Consider the following 27,517-nt stretch of genomic DNA (forward strand, 5'->3'; position numbering starts at 1 on the left):
CGTATAAATGTTTAAAGATATATGGAGTGGGCGTTTCATTAGCAAGGCTCTTTGTACCTCACAAGCAGAGTGCCATGGCAACGACACATTGTCAAAGAAACTGACAAGCTAAAGCAACGCACAAAACTTTGCAGGTAGAGTGAATGGCACTTTCCCTTGCAATTAGGCAATCTTGTCAGCACTGCCTCTGGTTGCGCAATTTTTAAACTTATGCTGCTGTAACTCAATGAAATTCACATACAGTATCCTGCCATGTGGCACCACCGGGAAGAATTATGGAAAGCTTCAGCCAGAGCCACCTCAAAAAACAAACTATACCTCCTGCTACTCTGCCCTCTGATAATAAGCAAGTTGTCAGTTTGGGTTCTTCAAATGTTAAAATTTATTAGCACCTTTATTAGCACGGGACAGTTCTCAAAAACATTTACAGGTAAATTACCGTATTTTTCCATGTATAAGATGCCCCCATGTATAAGACGCCCCCTATTTTTGGGGACTCCAAATTAAGAAAACACCCCTCAGCACTACCTGTGTATAAGACGAGCCTCAATTTTAAACCTTATTTTTTGGTAAAAAAAACCTAGTCTTATACATGGAAAAATACAGTAATTTCTCTCTCTCTGTATATGTGTGTGTGTGTACATATTATATGCCACACATTTTTTTGTAATCGAGAATATTTGTAGCACAAAGGCAATTTATTGCATTTTGGAAACAGAGGTGGTGAGCCATGAGATCAGAGTGGTCAGAAAATCTTTGGTCACATCATACTTCTCAGAGTATACCCCACCAGAGTTGTTACATTCATACTCATTTTTTGGGGGGGGGGGACTATTAGGATCAAATTACAGTATTTTTCCCTTGGGGGGAAGCAACTAAGATGCATTCTTTTGTTGGGGGGTGGGATGCAAGACAAGGAAAATGTTAAGAAGCCCTCTGTCCCACCCTATGCTGGGTTTCCTGTAACAGATTGCAGCTTCCACAACCACATATAAAAAACATTGGTGAAAGACTATACATGACTGAGTATTGCACATCATTCTCATTTTCAGATAGGCGCAGATCGAGGCCTGGATAGCAAACAAGGCTATTGAAAATACTTACAGCTTGTTCATTGCGCATTCCAATATATTTAATTCCACTTGCTTGAGCAGCAACTGCTACTTCGATCACTGGAACACCAACAATGCCAAACATATACTCAATGTTCTGAAATAAATATAATTTTTAAAAAAATTAAGCTGTCTCCCCAAAATATTTATCTTCTAACTATTATCTAGCTAGGGTTTTTTTGTGTGTTTAAGGTCAATATTTCTAGGAGAAAGTTAGAACTGCAACTAAATACTTGCAGCTTCAAACCAAGCTAGGCTTCTAGTAATGCCATGCATAGACCACTGCAGCTGGTATACCTGTATTGATGATACTATATGCCCAAGGTTCTATTAGTGCAACAGTCAATAAATGCTTATAAAGAATATATTTTCACAAAAATACATTGAAACAGACATTTCCATGTATCTAAAAATAAGGAATTGTAACAAACATGTGATCATCATTTGGAAGAAACAATTACCGTATTTTTCCGTCTATAAGATGCCCCCATGTATTTTTTGGGGACTCTGATTTAAGAAAATGGGGGGGGGGGGGTACTATCCGTGTATAAGACGAGCCCAGATTTTGAACATTATTTTAGAGTAAAAAAAAGAGTCTTATACATGGAAAAGTACGGTACTTTAATAAAATGTATATTTATGAACATTCTGGGTAGTTCACACATTTTTTTACTACAAACACAGTCCCAGATATGCAAGAATGGGGACAAATAAGGTTTGTGAATGAGGAACGTGTAAACAACAACTGTGTTCCCATGTGGTTGCCCGGATAAAGAGACATCATGATCACTAGAATTGTTACAGCTACCCTAGGATATGATGGCTGATTAACACATTGTGTGTGTGTGTCTACACTAGGCGTAGCCAGTGTGGTGCCCTCCAGCTGTTGTTGGACTTCCATCAGCCACAGTCAGCATGAGCAGTGGTCAAGAATGATGGGAGTTGGTATATGAATGCATGACCAAGGAGAGCTGAGAAGAAGAAGAGGAGGAGGAGGAGGAGAAGGAGGAGTTTGAATTTGATATCCCGCTTTATCACTACCCGAAGGAGTCTCAAAGCAGCTAACATTCTCCTTTCCCTTCCTCCCCCACAACAAACACTCTGTGAGGTGAGTGGGGCTGAGAGACTTCAGAGAAGTGTGACTGGCCCAAGGTCACCCAGCAGCTGCATGTGGAGGAGCGGGGAAGCGAACCCGGTTCTCCAGATTACGTGACTACCGCTCTTAACCACTACACCACTTGAGCAGCTAAAACAGGGGTCGGCAAGCTACGGCCCCCGGGCCAGATCAGGCCCACCTAGGTCCTAAATCAGGCCTGTGACAGGAAGCCAGAACCCGCCGCAAAGCCGAGACTCCCAGCGATGGGGACGGGAGGAAGAGGCCAAGCGGCAGTGGCTCTGCCACTCAAACGCCACACCTGGTTTACCTCAGTGGCGTTTGATGGGCAGAGATGTCCCAGTGCCACGATGAGGTAAACCAGGCATGGTGTTCGATTGGTAGAGCCACCGCCGCTCGGCCTCTTTCTCCTGTCACTGTCGCTGCCTAGGTCTCCTGTGGGCCAGAGAGCAGAGTGGACGAGCTCGCTCTGCCTACCCATGAGCAGAAGCAGCAGCGGCGGTGGTGGCAGCAGCCCCAGGGAAGGTAAGCGCAGTGGTTGGGGCTGGGGGGGGGGGAACTACTTGTCCCCCTCGTCTCTTCTTCCAGCCCCACCCCCCCCCCGGCCACTTCTTTGGCCTGCCACAAGGTCTGAGGGTCAGTGGACCGGCCCACTGCTAAAAAAAATTGCCAGCCCCTGAGCTAATACATGCAACCCCCCAATTTCCTACGGAAACAGCACAAAAAGCTTTCCAGATGTTGTATGAAGTAGATTATTCTCATCTTCAGTAAAACAGTACGTGGGGTTGCCAGAAATTTAGGCAACATAGCTGATGATCAGCATATGGATGTTCTTTATACAAAAGAAATGCTCATCTGAGTGATCACACAGTGAATCTTGGTTTTGAATCCTTGCTTGGACAAAAAAGTAGGTTTAGCCATTATGGTTTATGAGGAAATTGTGAAAGGACCCAAGGCTTCTCAAAGCTTGCTTGTGTAGCTCCAAGCCACAATTTGGTATTCTTCCTGAATGCAGCTATTATGTATGATATGCCAATATATCATATTAGTGTTTACTGCCAGTATGTACCTTTCTGGCTTGTACAATGTCATCCAGGTGATCTGGGCCACCAAAAGGAAGACAAGGTCATATGAAGGAAGCCAAGTCAGCTAAAGCACAGTTCGCTGAAAGCAGTTACACATGCATGCCCAGGTTGCTGACAATGTGATACTTTCAAAGGACAATAAACTCTGAGCTAAGGGAACTTATTCTGCTGAAGCGATTGCGTATAATGATTGACTTATTAAGCAACGGCCTTTCTACCAACAGGCATAAGAGGGAAGCCTTGTTAACAAAAATGTCTTCTTTTTTGAAGCATTATCTGGAACATCATTTATAATTTGATTTTACTCAAGCTTTAGTTAATGGTTGATTACTGGGTCCTTGATGATGTGGGAATAATACTGCATGAATTGTTATAGCTAGGAAGTGGAAGGGACAAGCGGGATATAAAATAGAAGAATGGTATAAAGAGGTGCGGGATATAGCTATTAATGATAAATTAACGTGACATTAAGGTAAGATGAGGAATATGCAGGAAAAATTATTCTAAGGCTGGCCTCCTCAACCTCGGCCCTCTGGATGTTTTTGGCCTACAACTCCCATGATCCCTAGCTAGCAGGACCAGTGGTCAGGGATGATAGGAATTGTAGTCTCAAAATATCTGGAGGGCAGAGGTTGAGGAAGCCTGTTCTAAGGACATACGGAGGGTGTTTGTAGAATTTGTACTGTTAAAACAGAAATGTGTCGATCCATCACAGGAGGTGCTGAAATTTTGGGAGGTTGGATAGTTACAATGAAATAGTCTCAGTGGTGAGATGCACATTTTTATTCTTATTATTTATGATTATTACTTTGTCCAAAGAAAAAATTAAAAAAGAAGCTGCTTCATACCAGGTCAAAAGATTTGTCTTGCCTAATATTGTCTACAATGCTTTATCCAGGAGTTTCCAGGCAGGGATCTGTGCCCCATCTCCGCCTACAAGAACCTTTTCAACTGGAGGCGAAAGGGCAGGCAGACATGGGTTTGTCCCGTGCTCTTTGCCACTCTATTGCTTCTCCTGGCATGCTGTGATCTTTCACCTAAGTCCACTAATCCTGGATGCTTCTGGATTAACTATTTTTATCTTCCCAAACCAAACCTACACAGCCTACACACAGCCTACACTGCAGGCAGCACAGCAGCTCGACAGGTAACTGCTGAGAACGCAAGAAGCAGGTGAGAGTAGTAACAGCTCCTTAAAAACGAGAGTAAGAAGACTTGTTGAAATTTTAAACCATCCACGACCAACCCTGGGGCTCTCCTGTTGCTGTTTCGTTCCCCCATAGATGAGGTGCTAAGCTACTGAAGGTAATGTTCAGCTGTCCTTTGTCAACTCTTTTTCAGGTTGAATATATGCTGTATGGTAATTTATGGACCTAATAGGTATCTAAAGCCATTTGCACATAACAAATAGGAGCCTACACAACACAAAACACTGTTGCTAGGTTTTGTTTTATATCTTATATTTTGGCACTGCATATTGGGAAATAATAGTAATTTATTTATACCCCGGCCACTCTGGGCTGCTCCCAAAAGACTATTTTATGAAAATCACGATAAAACATTAAAAATTTCCCTAAACAGGATTGCCTTCAGATACATTTTGGGCTACACGTCCTCGACAGGGACTAGAACCCTTCACGTTAAACTACGCTTTTTCGAAAGAAATGCTCCTTCCCGCTCTCCGTAGGAAACACGTAATATTTCCGGGTTGGCTGCCGGGGTTCAAGGGTCACCCAAGAGCGTTTCTTACTTGCATCTTCAGCGCTTCCGCGATGACCTGAGCCCCGCTGACACATTCTTCTTCCTGCCCTGCCGGAGCCATCGCTTCCACAACCGTCTTTTCCCGTGGAAAGGGAGAGACAAACTGCAGGCTACCTTTAAACCACGCTTAGGTACGGCTCCATCGGCCAATGAGGGAAGCGCTAACCGCGTGATTGACGCGCACCGCTGTTCAATAGGAAAAGGCTTCGAGCCTAGCTAATAGGTGGGGAACGTTAAATGGGCGGAGCCGTTGTAGCAGCCCGCCTCAAACCACCCCGCACTCTGATGGAGAAGGGTTGGGCAGGGGGAGGGGGGGTGGAACGCTACGAAGAAAGGCTCTCGATTGACCTCTTGCTTAGCCAATCCGAGCCCGCAAATTGGGAACATGGAAGGCAGATGCGTGGCTGAGGTTTTTTGCTTATTTACCTGACAGGGATTGCAGATAAAATAAGAACAAATAAAAACAATCGTTAAAAACAAACATTCATAGAACTGTAATATGTGTGTGTGTGTATATATATGTATATATATATGTGTGTGTGTGTGCGCGCGCGCGCGCGTGCGCGTGCGCGTATATATGCGCATATATACACACATAAGTGTGTGTATATATGCGCATATATACACACATACGTGTGTCTGTGTGTGTATATATATATATATATATATATATATACATATATGTGTGTGTGTGTGTGTATATATATATATATATATATATATGTGTGTGTGTGTGTGTGTGTGTGTTTTAATAGCATGCATGTGCATATATATATATATGCACATGCATGCTATTAAAACATAAGACAATAAACAAAAACACCAGCCCCCTCATTAAAAGCAGCCTGGTCCCCAAAACCTGTTGGAAGAAGGTCTTCACCGGCAGCAAAAGGATAAGAAGTTAATGGCTTTAATGGGTGTTCCTGTGCTATATACCGTAGTTGTGTAATGTGTCTGCTGTGAAAAATTAGCAGCAACTCGGGATGTTTTCCCAGTCCTATAACAACACCCATGTTGCGCTTTGTAGTGGAGAAGGGGGACTGCACTCCTTGCTCTTATCAATTTCAAGTTTTTATTTAGCTTTTATAGATGTTTTCTCCATTGCAGGTTTTTATCGAATGGGTTTGGTTATTTTTTTATAAATGTTTTAATGCTACTGAAAATTGCTTTGAGAAGCCGCCTGACCTCGAAAAGCTGGATTTTATTTTATTTTGGAAATAATTATATTATTAGGTGCCTCTTTGTTAAACTTGGTACCATTTTTAATATAGGAAGCTGAATAATCCCAAATTAGACCATTGGGTCCTTCTAGTTTAATGCTGTCTCCACTGACTGACAGAAAGCAGTTCTCCAGGATTTCAGACAGGTGGATCTCCCAGCTAGCCCTACATGGAGATGTCAGTGGTTGAAACTGGGACCTTCTGCATGCACATGGTCTACAGCTTTTCTTATTTTAATTTAAAAAAAAACTGACTTGAAAAGGGATATTTTAAATAGGCAAGCTATCTATCTAAACCACTGTGTAAGATTCCTAGTGATAAGAATGACATCTTCTCCATCTGTATCTTGTCTTTCAACAGCTGCACCAGCAGCCAGAGAATGTGAGAAACTGAAGTTTCCCCACGATGCTCTCACAACTTTCTTGCAAATTAGTTCTAGATATGATGACACTTAAAAACTGGAGAAGCCAGTCTATTATTTCAGTACATTTCAAGGTGTGGCATTCTGTTTTTGTCTGTTCTGCATTATGAAAATTATGTAGCAATCATGAATAAATGCATGGGTGTGGTATAGATAGGTAGCACTGCCATTTTCCAAGGCCGTGTTGTAGAATATTATGCCTGGGATTCATAGGAACACATGTTTATATCTGCACAGTGCTTTTTTCCTAAAAAATATGTTTAGGGGTACTCTCATTTCCCTGTTCATATTGAAATACTGCCCCTCAATGAGGCCAAACTTAGATTCACAAAATGTTTAGGGCATAGCTGTCAACTTACAGATTTGAAAATAAGGGACCAGCAGCCTTGAAAATAAGGGACCAGCAGGCAAAATAAGGGACCTGCAGCTGAAGAAGTGAGGACCAAGGGTCCACCTGGGTCCACTTTGGAGAGCCAGGCTGGAGCCATTTTATAAGCTGAAAGCCATCTTAGAAAGCAAACTAAAAGCTAAAAAGACATTTCTCTCTCCCCTGCTTGCCCCTGCTCTTTGCAAGAGGATGCGGCCAGGGGATTTTGCTAGTGGTTGAGCTCATTCTGAGAAACTGTCCGTTTGCTCAGGATGTTTAGCCCACCACAAAGTTCTAAACCGAGCAACCTGTTAAAAACCACAGAAAGAGGCGGGGGGTCAAGGAGCATTTACGGGAAACCAGTAAATAGGTCAGAAATATTTTAAACTCGCAGCGCCACCTAGTGGATAATGCAACTTGGAACCGAAGGGCCACCATCAATTCTTTAATTGGTAGAGCTTTTAATGAATATGTATAAAGAGGAATATGTAAGGGGTGGGTCAGGGGCTGAACTTTGCTTTGCCTAAGGGGATAAAAACTGTCTGCCCCTGGTGTTCGGGGGCATTCTCTCATTTTTCCTGAATGCATCCCTTTGCTTTATTTGTCTGACAAATTAAACCAAAGTCAATAAAACTTGTGTTTAAAAAATATTGCTGCCTGGATTTTTCCATTCTGGTCTAGATTCTGAAGTTTCTAACATTTCTGGTGCCACAGGTGACTCGGATCAAGGACCTTAAGTCCTCAAAAAGACCAGAAGGCAGCTCCCTTGTCCTTTTCTAGGCAGGACGCAGGGGAAGAGCCAATAGGCCGCTTTCCTGGCGCCACCGAGGTTTTTCTTCGGAGGAGGGCGAAGCCAATTTGACCCTTCTGCTGGATCCTGTGAGAGGAGACAACGGATTGAAGGACCGAGGTTGACAGGGCAGGAGGAACCAGCCGGCTGGGGTGAGTACATGGCAAAGGGCCCTGAGGACATAGGAAACCTCCTTTTCTAAGGAGAAGGGACATCTTGATCACATGTCCAAGCGTGCTTGGTGGCAGTAAGGGAAGGATTGGCCCCTAATACCCACCCACGCTTAAGGATTTAAAGGAAGGCAGAAAGGAAAAAGGGGGGGGGGACCGGGAGGCTAGTGTGTGGTACAGCGTCCAGTGAAAGAGGCACTTGGTGCGTGTGTGTGTGCAACCCCAGGGTATTCCCCTGGGGTAGAACCAATAAGTACTTCGTTTCCCAGCAGCGCGAGCTCGACTGGGCGAGGAAAGTTGGGAACTGCGTGTCTGTGTGTTTGGTGTTTGGGGACGCTGCACAAGGGCCATATTAAATATGGGGGGGGTGGCTCAAAAGGTCCGGTAACTCCCCTACAGTGTATGCTGAACAATTTCAAGAAAGGATTCAGCGGAGACTATGGCGTTGTGATGACGCCAGAATGCTTGCGCACTCTGTGTGAACTGGGAAGTAAGATAGGGGCCCTAACTGGGACAGGGCAACAAGGGGTATCTTTGAGGCTGAGTATCTATTTAGGGAAGAGTTTCAGACTCAGATTCAGCTTTGGGAGCGATGGAGGGGATCGCTCCAGAGATCCCTTAGGTCAGTGTTTCCCAACCTTGTGCCTCCAGATGTTTTTGGCCTACAACTCCCATCATCCCTAGCTAGCAAGACCAGTGGTCAGGGATGATGGGAGTTGTAGGCCAAAAACATCTGGAGGCACAAGGTTGGGAAACACTGCCTTAGGTTATCCAAGTTAGTATACAGAACTAGAATGCATACAAAGGTTTCAGATCTCTGGACCTCAATGAAGGCAAGAGTTCAGCCAGGCAGAGCTGGAGAATTCTCTGCTGAGCTGTGGCTTTGGTAGTAAGGCAAGCCTCCTAGTTTCTCCAAAGCCCATTACTGAACTGGGAAGCACATGAGCCTTGCAGACCTCCAATAGTTTTGATCCCTATAGTAACTACAGCTTGACCAGGGAGGCCAACCTAAATCCCAGAATTTAGTTAGGGAAGAGCTGGGTACCTCTGTGACCAGCGGCAGTTTGGAACACATCAGGGAAACCACCAGCAGCCCCCTAGTTTCTCTGGTGACCAGTGAGAGGTGGTCTATGGCTAGGAAATACGAAATGGTTTCAGACCTATAGCAGTTACAGTTGAGACAGGGAGGGCAATTTAACTGGTGTCCTTAACCAGGCACCAGCTGGATGGCTCAGTGTTTAGGTGTGTCTCAGAGAACACTGCAATAGACCCCTAGTTTGAGGCTCAGGCAGAGGAGCCTCAAGAGAGGACCTGCATCTTTGTGGCCACCACAGTTAACAAGTTAGTTGCCACAGAAAAAGATGAAGGAAGGCATGAAGAAACAAGCCGGACACCTGAAGCTGACCACAGGGTGTGAGCAGCCAAGGTCAGGTGTCTGCTGGGAGAACTATTAGAAGTTAAAAAACAAACAAAAAAAAACTGCACAGAACCAAAAGAGGAAGAAGAGCTTTCTCCATTTAACTTGGATGAGTTTGTGAACATGGATGAAGTTCTAGAGGTTCACGTGATAATAGAGAACCCCCCCAACCCCCTGGCTGAAGAAATATAAGACTGATCAATGCAAAATTAAGGAGCACAGGCAGGAAAACGCCTCAAGAAGCCCATTTACCAGGGATCCGAGGCAAAAGTCCTGGCCCCACCCCCATATGATCCAAGTGCCGTGGTGGCCCCCCTTGGGAGGACAGGGACAGCCCCATATCCTCAAAGCTCCACCGCTGCCCCGATATGCGGCCCCAGGAGCCGAAGCAGGAAAGGGGGGGGGCTGCCAGCCAGCCCAGAAGTACACAAGGCAGAGCCCAGTGACCAGGTCCTGGATGAATTATACCCCAGTCTTAAAGAATTGAGGAAAGAGATGAGCAAATACAGAAGTTCGACCACTATGTATCGAGATGCTGCAGACGCTTATCACAGGGGTCGAGAAAAAGCCTTTGGAAAGTACCTAAAACAGTGCAGATCCAATCAGCCCACGTCCAGTGTAGAGGCAGGGACAGCAGTCCTGACCCCCCTTCGCGTGGTTTTTGACAATCCACCACTTCCACCCCCTGCACCTCCGGCAGGGCAAGACGGTGCTCAAAATGTCCCTGCCCCACCTGCCCCGCCACCGCAGCCTAGGACATTCACCCTTCAATATGTCCCCTTCACCACCATTGATTTGATGAATTGGAAGACCAGACCCACACCCCTGCGTTTGCTGAGAAGCCCCAGGCAATTGTGGACTTGCTGTCCTCTATATTTGCAGCACATGAGCCTACCTGGACAGACTGTCAGCAATTGCTGAACACTCTCTTTACTTCAGAGGAAAGGAGGAGAATTAATACACAGGCTCTAGAACACCTAAAAGAACAGCAGGTTCAGGAGGCAGAGTGGCCTCACCGATATCCCTTAACCAACCCACAGTGGGACCCAAATAATGTGGACAATCGCAATGCTCTAAGTACCTATCATAGGACAATGTGCAAAGGACATTAGAACCAAAATCCAAAAACAGCCTGGGTTCCAGGGCATGTCCAGATCTCAGATCATGGCCATGGCCCAGAAGGTGTTTGAACAAAGAGGAGAGGCTGAGAAGAGGGAGAAAAAGCAGTGGAGGAAAGAAAAGGCAGCAGTGTTAGGCACGGCAATGGCTCACAGCCCAGGGACCCGAGGGGTCCGCCGTAGCCATTCAGAGACCCGCAGCCAAGGGGGAGGAAGATGCCTGCTCAGCAACAGCAAGGCCATAAGAATTACCCCTGTAAAAGGCTACATGGAGCCAATTGGGAAGCCTGGTCAAAATGCATGTATTACTGACTGGCAGTAAAGCAGCTATGGGAAAGTACACAGGCTGAAACAGGCTTTGCCCAGCCCATTAAGAAGTTTACAGGCGCAGTGGAGGCTTGTGAAGCAGACGTGGTTGATGCTCTAGAGAAGCCCTGGGTTGCGTGGCAGGGACTGAAGACGGCATGTCAGGCCACAGTAGAAGCCAGACCAGAGGGATCTGGAAGCCCAGAAGGGTCTGTGGGACGCCCAGAAAGCCCAGAAGGACCTAGAGGATGCCCAGAAAGAGTACCAAGCCCAGAGGGGGCTGAGTACCAAGCCCAGAGGGGGCTGAGGCTGCTTTGGGAAGTTGTTTCTACGGTTCAACGCATCTGTGTGATGGACTGTGTGTTGGAGAAAGGCTGAAAAGGCAGTTGCAAGCTGTTCCTCAGGCAATAGAGCACCCAAAAGTGGGGGTGCAGGCCAGGCAAGCATTCCAAGAGTTCTGAGGAGGCCAAAGTCTCCAAGAGTTATTTGTCCTTTGAGGTGAAGCCCAACAGCGAAAGGCATTGCCATGCAATTGGCAGCTGGATGCAAGGCTGACATCTATACTGATTCTAAATATGCCTTCTTAACCCTGCATGCGCATGGCGCCCTATGGAAAGAGTGGGGCTTGATTGGAGCCCACGGGAAAGCTCTGAAATATGGTCCAGAAGTTGAGACGTTACTAGAAGCTGTATGGGCCCCCAAAGAGATTGATGTGATGCACTGCAAAGGCCATAGCAGAGGTCGGGACATGGTCACTAGAGGCAACCGGAAAGTAGATAATGCAGCTTGTGAGGCAGCTCTGAAACCTCCACCAGTGGGCACCATCGCCCTCAACCCAGCTACCCTGTTGCCGATAGGAGAAGGTGAGGAGCAGACACACGATTGCATTGAGGTTATGGACACAAGACTGGACCAGGAGAAGTGGCCAGAGGAAATCGATTGGCAAACAGAGTGGCCAAGGAAGCAGCCCGGAAACCGGCCCCCGCCTCAGTTATTGGAGCAGTGGTCCCAGAAGTGATCTTAAGTACTGCTGACAAACCAGATACTATGAGTCCACCCACATGGGGCCAGATGCCACAACCAAGCAGCTGGAAAAGTATGTCTATATAGCCAACCTTTATCAACTGGCAGCCCAGATTTCCAGGAAATGCCTGCTATGCCAAAAGAATAATCCCAGAACTCACTCCAGATGATGTGGAACAGCGTTACACCCTTGATGAACATCAGTGGGCATGTCGAGAAGGAGCAACGCTCCAGGAAGGACCAGACAGCCGTGTTTTTGGTGCCCCAGCATCTGGCCAGCGTGATTGTGAAGAATTGCCACGAATCCACCCATTTGGGAAGCCCAGCTGCTAAAGCACACCTTGGGAGAATACTCTACATCACCAACCTATCTCAACTAACTGCTGCTATAACTAACTGCTGCTACATCCCAAAACTGTGTCCTGTGCGCCAACCAAGAGACTGAGACTATCACCCTTTGAACTTTTGTATGGCAGGCCACCCCCTTTCGTCCAAGACATCCCCGCCAGTTTGGGGCAGATGAAAAAATCACATCACTCAAGGACAAGTACAATCCCTTTGTTTGTCGTGTGTGTGTTTGCTTCCTTTCCAGGTATTCCCTCGAGCGTACATCGTGCAGTCCCGCGGCAGTCTCGCTGAGCCGGTTCACCAGTTCCTCTGGGTGACAGCGTCTGGCGACCCCCTCATCCCCTACTGCAGTGAAAGTAGCCGAGGTGATCCCCTGGGTACATCACACGCGTCTGAAATCCTTCTGACCCTCTGAAGCTGATCATCACCTTGTGTTTGACGCTACCGGGAATGCGTTGAGCCACGGGCAACGGTTTCCTGCGACTAATCATCACAAGGACAGTTACAAAGACTTTCTCCTTTCTCTCTTATTTTCTTTATTGACTTGCTCTATGTTTTATTGCCCTGACCCTACCGAGCCATACCAACTCTATAGAATAGCCTGCTGGTTGCATGGTAAAGCGATATATCAACCCCATTTGATAAACCAGGCCCAAATCTTACTCCAGGTGTTGCATGGGAGGGTGTCTGAATCAGGTGCACATTAAAATTGCTGAACAGGTGCCTGTAAATTCTGCAGTCCCACCTGTGACTATCGTGGTGGCTCGAGTCTCCCCAAATCCCAGAATACTGCCTGAACTACTGGGCCTGGTAACTCCATACCTAATACCCTTGAATGTGGCAGGGTATTCTTGTGGCTGCATAAGAGTTGCCACCCAGTAGACAGACAGGGTACCTAGTTCCAGAAGAATTGGATGGGAGGGGTGCCCGAGGGCAGCATCCCCAACGTAGAAACTTGCTCTCCAGCAAATTTAGAGGCACCACTAGGGCTTTTGGTATTGGGACCAGAACCCCTTGATATAGTCACCCCGTGTGTCAGGCCATTGCAGGGGTGGATATATTCTTGTAGGTGCAACATCATTTACGTGGAAGAAGAAGCCCCTTTTGGATATAGTACTCTCCCAGGAGACCACAGGGGTCCCCACCCACCGGGAATAGTTGGGAAGTTGATCCAAGTGGTAGGAGCTTCAGAAATAAGGTGGAGAGTCACCCCTGAGGCCCAGCGAATAATTGAATACGAATATCAGTGGGCCCTTCAGCGGTAAAAGAATATTAGGAATGGCCCCGAGTATTGGTGGGAGGAACTATGGAAATATTGAGGTTGGTGGGTAGGAGTGGTATGTACTGCCCTATTTCTTTGGATGCTCCTGTATTCTTGCTGGCATGAACAATATCGTATCTGGTTGGAGAATTGGAGAACCTACCTGTGTATTGGCCAAAGCGGGAAAGAGTCCCCTGGCCTCCCATGCCAACTTTTTTTCGTCAAATGACTGAGTGGGGCGTCCATAACCCTTACAATAGGCGGTTACAAATGGCTGAGATGGTAGCCCATTCTGCCAATAAGTCAGAATGTCTGGTATGCACCTTGGCCCCAACAGATGCCACGAGTGGACTCCCACTTCTCCCATATCCTGGCTCTCTATGACCTATAGATCCATCAAAACGAAAATGGAGACCGTAACGGTCGGCATTTTCGTGATGGAAAGGGGGGAATGAAGGAGTGAGGACCAAGGGTCCACCTGGGTCCACTTTGGAGAGCCAGGCTGGAGCCATTTTATAAGCTGAAAGCCATCTTAGAAAGCAAACTAAAAGCTAAAAAGACATTTCTCTCTCCCCTGCTTGCCCCTGCTCTTTGCAAGAGGATGCGGCCAGGGGATTTTGCTAGTGGTTGAGCTCATTCTGAGAAACTGTCCGTTTGCTCAGGATGTTTAGCCCACCACAAAGTTCTAAACCGAGCAACCTGTTAAAAACCACAGAAAGAGGCGGGGGGTCAAGGAGCATTTACGGGAAACCAGTAAATAGGTCAGAAAGATTTTAAACTCGCAGCGCCACCTAGTGGATAATGCAACTTGGAACCGAAGGGCCACCATCAATTCTTTAATTGGTAGAGCTTTTAATGAATATGTATAAAGAGGAATATGTAAGGGGTGGGTCAGGGGCTGAACTTTGCTTTGCCTAAGGGGATAAAAACTGTCTGCCCCTGGTGTTCGGGGGCATTCTCTCATTTTTCCTGAATGCACCCCTTTGCTTTATTTGTCTGACAAATTAAACCAAAGTCAATAAAACTTGTGTTTAAAAAATATTGCTGCCTGGATTTTTCCATTCTGGTCTAGATTCTGAAGTTTCTAACACAGCCTCACCTTTTCCAGGCACTCCAGTCTTCCTGTCCTCCTGCAGTCTGGTCAAACTCATGCTGGGTAGCTTCGAGAACACTGTCCAACCAACTTTGTAATCAGAGGTTCAAGTGAATAGAATCTGAATCACATGCACCACAAGGCCTATGCAGCCTCAACTTAAGATGGCTCCCCGGCCTGGCTTTGCACTGCAAAGTTTGCAGCAGCAAGTGCAACAAAATGTCGTCCAGCACTCAAAAACCCCCTCAGCTTGCATTAACTAGCCACACACAAGGCGTGCAAGCTCCACCCCCCAGTCGTTCTTAGACTTCTTATTGGGTGAGCAACACAGCCAAGCAACACAGTTGGAGCCTCCCTCCTCCCTAGCCGGCAGGGAGGGAGGGAGAGGAGCTGCTTCCTTTGAAATTTAAGGGACATCATTTAAGGGACATCCATCAATAAGGGACAGCAGCAGGACATGGTGCTGGAATAAGGGACTTCAAATAAGGGACACTTGACAGCTATGGTTTAGGGATATGTGTACCCCTGCGTTCCCCCAGAAAAAAAGCACTGGTTCTGCATGTCCAAGGGGTTTTAGGCTTCTTTTTATTGAATAATAACCATGTGGCAAAACCCTTTGAAACTGAAGGGACTTTTGAAAGCTGCTTATAATATTGTGTGCGAGTCTGCAGATCAAAGAAAAGAGACCCTGGTGTGCTTAAATAAGGGATTCGGATCGCAGCCTGTTCATGCATGTATGTACCGGTATGTATGTATGTTGATCGATTTATGTCAGAAGGTTCTAAGGCTTATGGCCTAAGCTCCCCACAAGTTCTCAAGGTAGCTTACAAAAAGTTAAAAAGACAGTGAAACACATTAAAACAGAAACAGTAAAACACCAAAATATAAAAGCAGCCGGTGGAATTAAAAACCAAACCAAGCAACCTAAAATAAATGTATTGCTGATTAAAGAATCTGGTAAAACAATAAGGTATTTGCTTGGTATTGAAGTGACATCAAGATCGGTGTCAGGCAAGCCTCCCTGGGGAGAGCATTTCATTATGGGGTGCCACCATCAAGTAGGCTCTTTCCCCCAATATACACTTCAAATGATAGGGGCATTAAAAGAAGCTTTTCTTCAAGATCTCAGGAGACAAGTATTCTGTGTTACTTCTGTAGTACAGAACTTTGCAGAGGGAATGAGTACAAAAATGTTTTATTACAAGCATTTGTTTGTAGTAACCTCAGACTGCAGTCTAGTTAGAAAGTAAGTGGTTGGAGACCCTCTAAAGGGCATGTGTGGGCTGCATGCGGGGGGAGAGGAAGGAGTTTAAGGAGAACTAGTTTTCATTCCTGGAGCGCAGGCAAAGCTCATTTCGGTTTCCCGTTGGGAGTTGGCTTCAGAATGAGAAGCCATTTACCATTTACAGTTTGTCTGTGAACAAGAACACAGTCTTCTTTGTTTTTTGTGTTCTCATGCAGAATGTTTTGTCACAGGATAAGAGGAACATGCCCAGTCTTAGGGCGGATTTGTACATTTGTGTTTCTGATACGTCAAGCCACTAGGAGATCACTTATTTTACAAAATCACTCTTAACAGAATTTTATCACATCGGTTTTTAAAGTTTTGGTTTTTTTAATCATGTGACTTTACCAGGTCCTAAAGTAAGACTTGAATCAGATTTTAGCTCAGACAGAAAAATATTTCATATTATTACCCATCAGCGACATCACATTATTAGAAGCCAAAATGGCCAGATGCCTGGTCCTTTGTCAGACATGTTTAATATGCAATTGGCAAAGCTCCAGCTATTCACCACTGTTACAGAGGCTGAACTATCCTGCTCTAGAATCTAGATAATCTGGATCTGGCCTTTGTCAGACACAAAAGACCAGACTTGTTTTGCATTTGGTCTGCTCTTGTAATTTTGCTTGGAAAGGAATATGGCACCAATAGCTGGAGAATGGGCACTGGTATTATTGCAGGGATAACAATATCCATTGCTTTATAGTAGTCCAAAAGGGAACCATTTGCCCATCCCACATGGAGATTGAAGTGGGTATTGCTAAGAGGATATATTAATTATATTTAACCCTCTACAGACCCACATGTATCGGCTTGCAAACAAAAGAAAAATGGCTTGTGCCTGTTCTTCAAAATGCAGGGCTTGCAAATAAATAGTTCCAGTAGCAGAGTTTAAATCCCATCATTAGACAGATTTAGTGAAGCCTAGGAACAGGCTTTTAAGCCTTTTAAAACATTCTAGCTACTTGAGGCAGCTGGCTTCCTTTTAATCCTGGTGCAAAGAAACAGATCACACACTAAAGTAAGTTTAAAATATATTTTACTTACAGGCATGCATTGTCCTTAGCAGCAAATAAAATCCAGGTAAATGTTCTTGGGTAGAAATTCAGCAAAGACAGCTTCAGATACGTTTGCTGCCTTGTTTGCAATGCTGAGAGAGAGCGCAGGGGTGGGCAGAGAAAAGAACAGGAAACAAGTCTTACCTCGTCCCTTTCACTGAGCCTTAACTGATCCTTAAACCCTTCATGTTCTAACTATCTTTGTTAGGTTTGGCTGCAAATCTCCCACATTTCTGTATCCTCCACAATACTTTTTTTCAGTGGAGTTGCATATAAGAGGACCATACAGGAATATATGCTTTCCCATCCCTAAAAATCAGCTTCATTTTTCTTATCTGCTAATGCAAGTAAACAAATGCAAAGCTGATGAAAGGAATACTGCTACATCCATGGGTGTTAACTTAGCAACACACACACGTCCATTTCTGTATTACTTTTTTGCACGCAACATAACATTATCCTGCAGGATTGGATGTTACGTGTTTGTCCGTGCCTTTGATCTTACACAGGGTCATTTGTATTTTTGTATAACTGAAAAACTTCCAAGGGCCAAATGCTAGTAATAGCACCAGTTCACTTAGTTCACTTCCCAAATCCGTTTTAGAATTATATTCCAGGATTTCCCATGCTTCAGTGGTAAAAGTTGATGGAGTTGAACATAGTTCAATAGTAAAGAAGATGGGTAGGCAAACTAAGGCCCGGGGGCCAGATCTGGCCCAATCGCCTTCTAAATCCGGCCCACAGACAGTTTGGGAATCAGTGTGTTTTTACATGAGTAGAAAGTGTGCTTTTATTTAAAATGCATCTCTGGGTTATTTGTGGGGCATAGGAATTCCTTCATTTATTTTCCTCCCAAAAGTATAGTTCGGCCCCCTAAAAGGTCTGAGGGACAGTGCACCACCCCCTGCTGAAAAAGTTTGCTGACACCTGGTAAAGAACAACAAAGCACAATGACATGCATTGATAAAATGTTTTTCTGGACCGATTGTTTTTTTTAAAAGGGCATTTCAGTTTGACTTGGGTGTACTGATGTGCTGCTATCTTTACAGCTCTCTTTTGTAAGGCAAAACTTTATTACTTAGTTTGTCGATATTCATGTATCAAAACGTTTTGCCTTTGCTCACATAAAGCTTTTTGGATCCCTTTTAAATTGAATCTTGGTTACAACATATTTATTCTTTTCCAGTTATTTTTTGCCCTTGAAATTTTGACATGACTCTCTATGCTAAACACTATAACCTTTTCGGTACAAGCAGCCACCACTGCAGCTGCCACTTAACCTCCATTTGTGTCAATGGTGTTTGAGCTAACTCTATTGACATGAAAGGGGCTGCAAAACAGCTTGATGGACCGTGCCAAATGCACGCCGTTTATATCTATCCATTTTGCAGTGACTGACTGCTGGCTTCCCGAGGCAACTGACGCTCTCAGCTTTCCAACCTCGTACAGAATCTGATAACCGACATAATTTCTCAAACAGAAATGCATGAACAATTGGTGCTTTTAACGGTGGGCACTGTCCTGGCTATTGTCCAACGCATGCAGCCAGAGGCTCTTGCTTATAAGAAAGAGATATTAATTCAGGCAAGTAATGGCACAAGCTCAGCAGCATCACAATTCAGGAGTTCAGGAGCGAGAAGTTCAGAAGGAACAAAGGTGTCCCAAGAAGTTCCCACACCCCTACTGCCAAGCTTTTAAAGACAATGTGTGACACACACACACACTCAAAGGACTCCCTTGCCTTGCGAGAATGCCAATATTCCAAGCACATTTTCTGCTGGGGCGAGTGGATCTGCTCCCATTTGCGAAGGTGGTGCCTGGTTTTAGGTGACTAGAACGCACCGTCCTCTTCTACCTGCAGTTCAGTCACAACGTCCTCTTGTTCATCCTCCTCCTTCAGCTGGTCGAAGCCCTCACCTGCCTCCACAAAGGCTATGAGCTCCAGAGGAAGGCCAGAGGAGAGAGCTGCCATCTTTCCTCCTCCTCCCAAAGTGACTGAAGATGGTGTGGGAAGGGGAGATCTCCCCTCCTCCAACCCAGGTTGGAACTTGGAAGGACCCCATGAATGAACAGTCATATAGTCAAACATTGCCATCTTCTGGAACCATGGTTAACAATATCCAAAACTGCTTAGAGGGCCAAGAAAATCAACCAGGTCGTGCTCCCGCTGTTTCTCTCCGGGAGGATGTAATGACTCGGTGCTATTTTTGTTGAAAAATAGGAACTCACCAGGAAAGCCTCCCTTGTTCTCTTATAATGGCAATGGTGTCCATCTGAGAAGTGCCAGAACTGAGTTGAGTTCTGGATGGAAAAAGAAAAACCCTGTACAGTGGTACCTCGGGTTAAGTACTTAATTCGTTCCGGAGGTCCGTAATTAACCTGTAACTGTTCTTAACCTGAAGCACCACTTTAACTAATGGGGCCTCCTGCTGCCGCCGGAGCACAATTTCTGTTCTCATCCTGAAACAAAGTTCTTAACCTGAGGTAATATTTCTGGGTTAGCGGAGTCTGTAACCTGAAGCGTATGTAACATGAAGCGTATGTAACCCGAGGTACTACTGTACAGTCAAATCTCGGTTGTCGAACATAATCCATTCTGGAAGCTCGTTTGCCTTCTGAAATGTTCAACAACCGAGGCGCAGCTTCCGATTGGTTGCAGGAACTACCTGCACTCAAGCAGAAGCCGTGTTGGATATCCGGCTTCTGAAAAACATTCAAAAACCGGAGCATTTACTTCTGGGTTTTTGGCATTCAGGAGCCAAAACGTTCCAAAACTGAGGCGTTCGGGATCTGAGATTTGACTGTAATGAGTCAAGGTGACCAAGGCTGATCTGGTCCCAAACTGGAGCCTAAAACGAGAATGAAATGGGTCAAGACTGTCGGTCTCTCCAAGCATATCTGAAGCTGACCTCTACCTCTCCAACTTGTTTGACAGATCCTCTTAATAATCCCCAGCCTACTGCTTCAGGCCTTGTTCGTTCTACAAGGATCTATTTCATTGTTGAAGGAACATCTTTTGCACATTGCAGTATAAGTAATGCTGACTACGGCATACTTTTCATTCCCTGCCTCCATTTTGGGGCTTGTCAGGAAAAGCTGGTGTCGGCAGCCTCATGTCCAGAACCCTCGACATCTTTTTGCAGAATGTGTCACATTAATTGTCTTCAGAGATGATGGTGCTTTAGACTTTACTTGCTGGGTGCCAGATAAATAACCTGCCACCTTGGGAGTCAGCAAAGTTATGTTGCTGGAACATATTTTAATGTCCAAAACAAGCTAGGTCCATTATAATTTTGGCATTAGCCTGAAATTATTTGTTGTACAGTAACAAGGCAAACGCTCCTAGTAACATAATGGTGATTTAACAACTGTATTGTGAGTTGGTGCAGATTTCCAACTTGTAGAACTGCATTTTGTACATTCTATACAGTATTGGATTTGACAGGGTAAGTGTTGATACAACAGTATTTGCTTTAAATTGTATCCCACTTTGTATTCAAAGAGAAAGCAAAGTGGCTAACACTAAGACAATATATTTTTTTAAAAAACAAACAAACCAGTAATACATATAAAACAACAAAGAGTAAATACGGCCATCAATTAAAAACCTCCACCAAATTTTTTTTAATTAATAATACTTTGCAGTGGTGGGGAGGGGGCAAAATCAAACTGGCAGGTCAAAAGCTACTGGAATATTCAAAGATATAAGTTAAAAAAATATACTTAGCTCAGTGGATCCTCTTTTCATACCAGCTAGGATTTTTTTAATGGAATTTATTACTCAAAATAAGCACAAACTGATTCAGCTTACACTTCATCTCAGAGTCTATGTAACCTGTATTTTAAATTGGTTCCCCCACCCATTATGTTTTTACTGTGATTTTATTGGTGTTAGCTGCCCTGAGCCTGGCTCTGGCCGGGGAGGGCAGGGTATAAATAATTTTTATTATTATTATTATTAATTATAATGTATTTTGGTAAGCTTTGCTTTTGTAAGTTCTTGCTGCAAGAATTAGAACTCTACAAACCTCTGTGCACACCCCAAACACAGTGTGCATCATTTTAATAGACACCACCTATCAAAAAGCAGTTGGAGCTGTAGAATGGATCTGTCTTAAAACTCTTTGCAAATGAATTGTCTCTTAAGAAATGGCAGGATGCGCTAGTAAATTACTAAAAGAGGACATTTCCAGGAGGGGCGGACTGTTTCCAAAATAAAGTGTGATTGCTGGGATAGCTCAGTTGGTAGAGCATGACTTAGGGTCGTGGGTTTGATCCCCATGTTGGGCAAAAGATTCCTGCATTGCAGGGGGTTGGATAGATGACCCCCATAGTCCCCTCCAACTCGACAAATCTATGATTCAAACTTTGCCCTTTAATCAGAACATATACAGTGTTGGGGTTTGCTTTAACACTTGTGACAGTTTACCTAGAGATAGTTAAATTATCTACTGTAGGTGCTATCCTCTCCCAGAAGCGAAATAGCTCCAACATGACTTATTCACATTTTTATCAATTAGTATATAATAGAGGGACGCGGGTGGTGCTGTGGGTTAAACCACAGAGCCTAGGACTTGCCAATCAGAAGGTCGGCGGTTCGAATCCCTGCAATGGGGTGAGCTCCCGTTGCTCAGTCCCTGCTCCTGCCAACCTAGCAGTTCGAAAGCACGTCAAAGTGCAAGTAGATAAATAGGTACCACTCCAGTGGGAAGGTAAACAGCGTTTCCATGTGCTGCTCTGGTTCACCAGAAGCGGCATGGTCATGCTGGCCACATGACCCGGAAGGTGTACGCTGGCTCCCTCGGCCTGTAAAGCGAGATGAGCGCTGCAACCCCAGAGTTGTCCGCGACTGGACCTAACGGTCAGGGGTCCTTATATAATAGGTGCTAATATTTATGGACCATCCTGTAAAAAAATGGGGAGGCATGCAATCTAGCAATTGTAATGCCCAGTTTGAGTATTACAAGTGGATCTCATCACTCTGCTCTCAGTTCACTATGGTAGGAGCAATAGACATTAGAAGGCTTACAATGCATCTTCTTGTCTTGTTGGTTTGGGGTACCGTGTCCAATTCCAGACACCACTTTCTGAAAAGGACAATGGCAAACTGGAATGTGCCTGGAGGGTGACCTGGTGAGGACCTGGAAACTAAGTCTGATGAAGAATGCTTAGAAGAATGGTGTATATGTGTCCTGGACAAGATTAAATTCTAACTGCTTTCAATATACAAATATCTGAAAGACAGCATGTTATTTGTTGTTCCAGAGGGCAGGAGCTGAACCCATGGGTGGAAATTTCAGGCTTCGATTTCATCTCAATCTTAAGAGTTCTCTTTCACCTCGTGTTAAGTACTTAATTTGTTCTGGAGGTCTGTTCTTAACCTGAAACTGTTCTTAACCTGAAGCACCACTTTAACTAATGGGGCCTCCTGCTGTTGCCACGCCGCCAGAGCATGATTTCTGTTCTCATCCTGAAGCAAAGTTCTTTACCCGAGGTACTATTTCTGGGTTAGTGGAGTCTGTAACCTGAAGCGTATGTAACCCAAGGTACCACCGTCCTGGACATCAATGACACCTGTCACTGATGCTGCAGCTGCATTGTAGATCATCCACTGGGCGGGGCATTGGGCTAAAGACATGCAAACCCTCATTCCAACTCTATGATTTTACTCAAGTATGTTCCACATAAATATGTTGTTGTTTTCTTTTAGATTCATGGCTGACATCCCTGTGGGCAGCTGCTGCATGCTCGTCCTGGTCTGCTTCCAAGTTCTCTCCGCAGATGTTCACAGAGGACATTACATTGCTGCCGTGTACGAACATCATGTCATCCTGAATCCCAATCCAACAGCTATTACCAGTCGACGGTCTGCATTACAGCTGATGAACAGAAACCTAGACATTTACGAAGAGCAAGTAATTGCTGCTGTTAAACAGGTACCACAATAATTAATCACCTTGCGAACATTTTAAGTAACATGTGCCTAAGAGGTTAATTGGTTTATTGTTACAGGAGCTTTTGTAGGCATACATATTGGAGGTTCTGGATGAAACAGAATCTTGAGCAAGTTCTTCCAGAGTCACGGAGCTCCTGTGTTTTTCTTCTATAATGGCTTTTCTTTTGAAACTATTAGTGAATAACCTACTAGGATGTTGAAGAGACAGCATCTTATCTTAGCTTTTTAATTTTTAGATTGACTGAGAATGTGATGATTTGAACAGCATGCACTCATACTTTCCCCTGAGAAGGTGCTTACCTTTGAAGTATCTGAGCATCACTGGGTTGCCTTCCCAGTTTTACTTCTGTGAAATGGGCATTTTGTTGTGCTTTATGGGGGCAAGTAGGTGGTTTGCTAGCTGAGGCTCAGACCTAACCTCTGCCTTTTGATCAGCTTTTCTGAGCAACTTACATATTGACTATTGCAGCAGTGCCCACAAGTTTCAAATTTCCAAATGGGCACACGGGCCTAAAGAAAGTTGGGGACCCCTAACATACATCCTGCTTGGATGCCCTGCACCTGCAGTTGAAGGTTTCCCCTAACCCAGTGAATCCAGCACACAGTTACTTGTGTGGTGTTTGCTACTGAAGTCAATAGACATGTTACAAAAACACAGAGCTTTTGATCCTTTAGCACCATGTTAAAGCAGCCACCACACTGCTTCAAGAAGGCAAGGATCCCCTTTAAAATCTGCATATGATACAGCTGTCTGTGTCTAAACGCTATGTTTCCTTCCAATCTAGATGAATCATTTCACACTTCTAAACAGTTCTGGTGTAAATCCCAAATGCTTTGGTGAAATTGCTTCTGGGCAAGAAGTTTGTGGATTTTAGCCAAAAAAAAAAAACTGGAGAGCGTTTTATGGTCATTCCCACATTTCCACCATAAAGCCACATATGATGTTCTAATTCATAGTACTGTAGCAGGTTCAAGGTCTTACAACTATCTTTAAAAAACACACAATTTAAATGGAAGTAACACAGTGTTCTTGTGTGTTTTGATTATCAGCAACACTTGAATGAGATTAATGCAATCTAAGTCTTCTTAAAGAGATTTCAAGGCACCTTACCTTTTTTTTTTATTCTGACCGAAAGCTGTCTTTATTTTATTTTTGTTTGCTATCAGGGAGCACAGATAATTGTCTTTCCTGAAGATGGAATTCAGGGCTTCAACTTCACCAGGACTTCTATTTATCCTTACTTGGATATCATTCCATACCCTGACTCTGTGACATGGAATCCATGCAAAGAAGAATACTTGTTCAATGACACAGAGGTATCTGTTATAACTGTTGCAGAACTGGAAAAAACTGGATATTCTTTGCTTTGGTGGAATATATAGAGTGACACTCTGTTCCTTAGTGATATTTTGCTGCTCTATTTCACTAGTGCTTTCTGTCGCACTGCATTGCATCTCAAAACATTTTTGTTTTACAGTCAATTTCAATCTCTAAGTATGAAGTTAAGGTTAATGTAAATGCAATCAAACTGCGAATTTCTGTAAATGTACACCCATTAATTTCTATCACTTAACTATGTTTGGCTGTTAGATCTCCTACCTGCTATAGGTACCAAGCACAAGGACATTTAAACTTACTTTTTGCAGAGAGCTGCAACTAAGTTAAGATGGAAATGCTATAGCACGTTTTCCCCTGAAGATTTAGAATGTATTTGGAGCTAACAACAGTTTCTGAACAGAACAATGTTTTGTACGTTCAGACTACATATGTAGGTTTCCATTAAAAACAACAAACAAAACCCAACTTTCTTATTCTAAGCTGTTATGAGTAAGTATAATATGATTTTCAAGAAATTTGTGGTTTCGATCGTTATAATTCTGGGAAATCTACCCTGAATCCACCCAAGCCTTAGGTCTTTTGTGTGCAGCAGAAGAAATTCTGTATGGTGCACTACACAAAGATCACAGACAACTCTGTCAGCTGTGGCAGCGTTGATCACTTCCTGAGCTGGACCTGGATTCAGTTTCTTCAAACAGGTGACAGGGTGCTGTCAAAATGTACGGTTGATACATTCGATCAGAATGTGTATAGCCTACAGATCACGAAGCACATAGCTGCAAATGTTACATTTGGGTTTGGTTTACCCCACAGAACGTGATTTTTTGTGGAACGCTCACCCCTGCAAGAGTAAGCTGACTTGATAAGAAGATAGCTTTCTTAGGTTGAAATCCTACACATGCTTATTTGGCGTAAGTCCCATCGAACCCATAGTGTCATAGAATTGTAGAGTTGGAAGGGACCCTGAGGATCATCTAGTCCAACCCTCTGCAATGCAGCTGGCCCATATGGGGATAGAACCCTCGACCTTGACATTATCAGCACCCTGCTCTAACCAAACGAGGCTTACTAGTAAACAGAGATGCATACAGCCACAGTGTCAATTATATTGCTGACAGAATATGCAGGATCTTAGAAAGTTTCAAGTTTTGAAGTGTTCCAAATGTTGCATTTTCTTTCAAAATCAGTTGAATTAAAAAAAAACTAATGATCTTTTTAGATTTCCTCCAACTTGCATTTGCTAAAAATTTCCCTACTTTTAAGAACAACAACAGTGTCTAGTGTCACAAGGTTGACTCCAATGAAGTCATTGCATGAGTGGAACAACTCCCCCATGTGCAGCAGGACATCCTCTCTCCCTTCCACCTGTTCCCTCCCCAAATCTGCTTGGTGGGGGACCCAGAGCAGATTCAGAGGGGGCTCAGTGAGGGAAGGAGAGACCAAAGTTGCATTGCACAAACGGAAGTTGTTCCACTTGCAGAATGGCTTTCCTGAATACAACCTAAAGAGAAAGATGTTGCCTCTTCCGATGGTCCCAAAATTAGATCTGTCAGCCACTTAAAATTTATTTAACTAAAAAAAATAAAAAAAAAAATGCAGCGCCTCTAACAATATTACAGTCCCTCTAGCAATAGCATTATGAGGTAATTAATGAATAGAGAAGTTTCAGCACAGTGATTTAATGTTTTGGAGAGAAGCCGAAATCATATTGCCAAAATCAGGAAATGACCACTGAAAGCTTCAATCATCTCTGCACACTTACTGTTGAGTAGAGATGTTCAAGACTACATCTTTCACAAGCACTGAACATCTTTTCATAGGGAACCATTATATATACAAGTATACATGCTTAATTTGTGTTTGATCCAACAGCCAATTAATAGAGGACTGCTCAATGCTTATATCTATTGATGCAACAGAATATGTATTTATTTTTTTGCCCCCTAGGTTCTGCACCGACTCAGCTGTATGGCACTGAAGAATCAAGTGTTTTTAGTGGTAAACTTAGGAACCAAGCAGCCCTGCAATAACAGTGATCGCCACTGCCCACCAGATGGGAGATACCACTTTAACACGAACGTAGTATTTAGTGACAGTGGTACACTCATAGCCAGATACCGAAAACAAAATCTGTATTTTGAACGTGCCTTTGATACTCCGCCAGAGGTAGATTACACTGTTTTTAATACGCCTTTTGCAGGCAAATTTGGAGTTTTCACTTGCTTTGACATCCTGTTCTATGAGCCAACTGTGAAGCTTATCAAGGAACACAATTTAAAACAGGCTGTGTATCCTACTGCATGGATGAACCAGCTTCCGCTGCTGTCTGCTGTAGAATTTCAACAAGCATTTGCAGTTGCTTTCAACATCAATCTTTTGGCAGCGAATATCCATCGTCCTGACCTGGGTATGACAGGGAGTGGTATATACACACCATCGGAATCATTCATTTATTATAACATGGAGAACGATAAAGGCAAGCTTATAGTGGCCAAAATCCCTATTACATCAGGGCATGAAACCAACAATAACATTCAGATGAGTTTTTCAAATTCCCCTATAGACAATCAAATTTGTCATAAGGAGGATCAAGAAGCCCACTGTGAAAAAGCTGAGAAAGGAGCCCAGGAAGCTCCACCTATATTTCATGGCGAAATGATGTATGACAATTTCACTTTTATGCCCATAATGGAAGCTGAAGGAGAGATCCAGGTCTGTTCCAATACTCTGTGCTGTTCCTTAAGTTACCAGAGATTATTTGTATCAAAGGAACTCTATGCTTTAGGAGTATTTGATGGCCTTCATACAGTTCATGGAACATACTATGTACAAGCTTGTGCGTTAGTGAAGTGCGGCACCCTCAACTATACTAGTTGCGGGCAGGAAGTCACAAAGGCTACTGAACGGATAGATTTTCAGCTGCAAGGGAATTTCAGCACTGCTTTTGTCTTCCCTCTCTTGCTGAAGTCTGGCATCACTCTGGACTTTGCGGACTCTCTGGGGTGGGAAAAGAACCACTATGTCATGCAGAAAAAGGGAGCATCTTCTGGCTTAATAACGGCCGGTTTATATGGACGATGGTATGAGAAGGACTAAAACAAGCATTTGGTGCAACCAAAAGTCACGTGCCAAAATGAATGATTCAGGAGCTTGCTTAATAAAAGGAGATTATTGTCCAATGGAGTTCTTGAACTGTGTATACCTGAAAAGTAATTTTAGGTTGCATGAATTCATAAATGTTCTTTATCAATTCCAAGGGTCCACAAATTTTGG

The 27,517-nt window shown here is 44.1% G+C and overlaps 2 protein-coding genes across 5 annotated transcripts in view; one reads left to right on the forward strand and one right to left on the reverse strand.

Moving 5' to 3' along the window:
* HACL1 (2-hydroxyacyl-CoA lyase 1) overlaps positions 1-17,221 on the reverse strand; it is a 41,057-nt gene extending 23,836 nt beyond the window's left edge. For 3 of the 4 annotated variants that reach the window (XR_014556824.1, XM_083705871.1, XM_083705869.1), the window contains exons 1-2: positions 5,062-5,185; positions 1,105-1,209 (exon numbers count right to left, since the gene is read on the reverse strand). Coding sequence is in view for 3 of the 4 variants with exons in the window: in XM_083705871.1 (XP_083561997.1) it covers positions 1,105-1,209; positions 5,062-5,133 (177 nt within the window). In the remaining variant the exon portion in view is untranslated. Of the gene's footprint in view, positions 1-1,104; positions 1,210-5,061; positions 5,186-17,093 lie in introns of those variants that run through there. The other variant, XM_083705870.1, reaches the window with a different exon arrangement.
* On the forward strand, positions 5,061-27,427 carry BTD (biotinidase). The gene is made up of 4 exons (XM_083705947.1): positions 5,061-5,203; positions 22,660-22,885; positions 24,073-24,222; positions 26,192-27,427. The coding sequence occupies exons 2-4, from the start codon at positions 22,664-22,666 to the stop codon at positions 27,338-27,340; spliced, it is 1,521 nt and encodes a 506-aa protein (XP_083562073.1). The 5' UTR covers positions 5,061-5,203; positions 22,660-22,663; the 3' UTR covers positions 27,341-27,427.
* The last annotated feature ends 90 nt before the right edge of the window (positions 27,428-27,517 follow it).

This window comes from Podarcis gaigeae (genome assembly GCF_964106915.1).
Source record: "Podarcis gaigeae genome assembly, chromosome: 12".
Classification (NCBI taxonomy): domain Eukaryota; kingdom Metazoa; phylum Chordata; class Lepidosauria; order Squamata; family Lacertidae; genus Podarcis; species Podarcis gaigeae.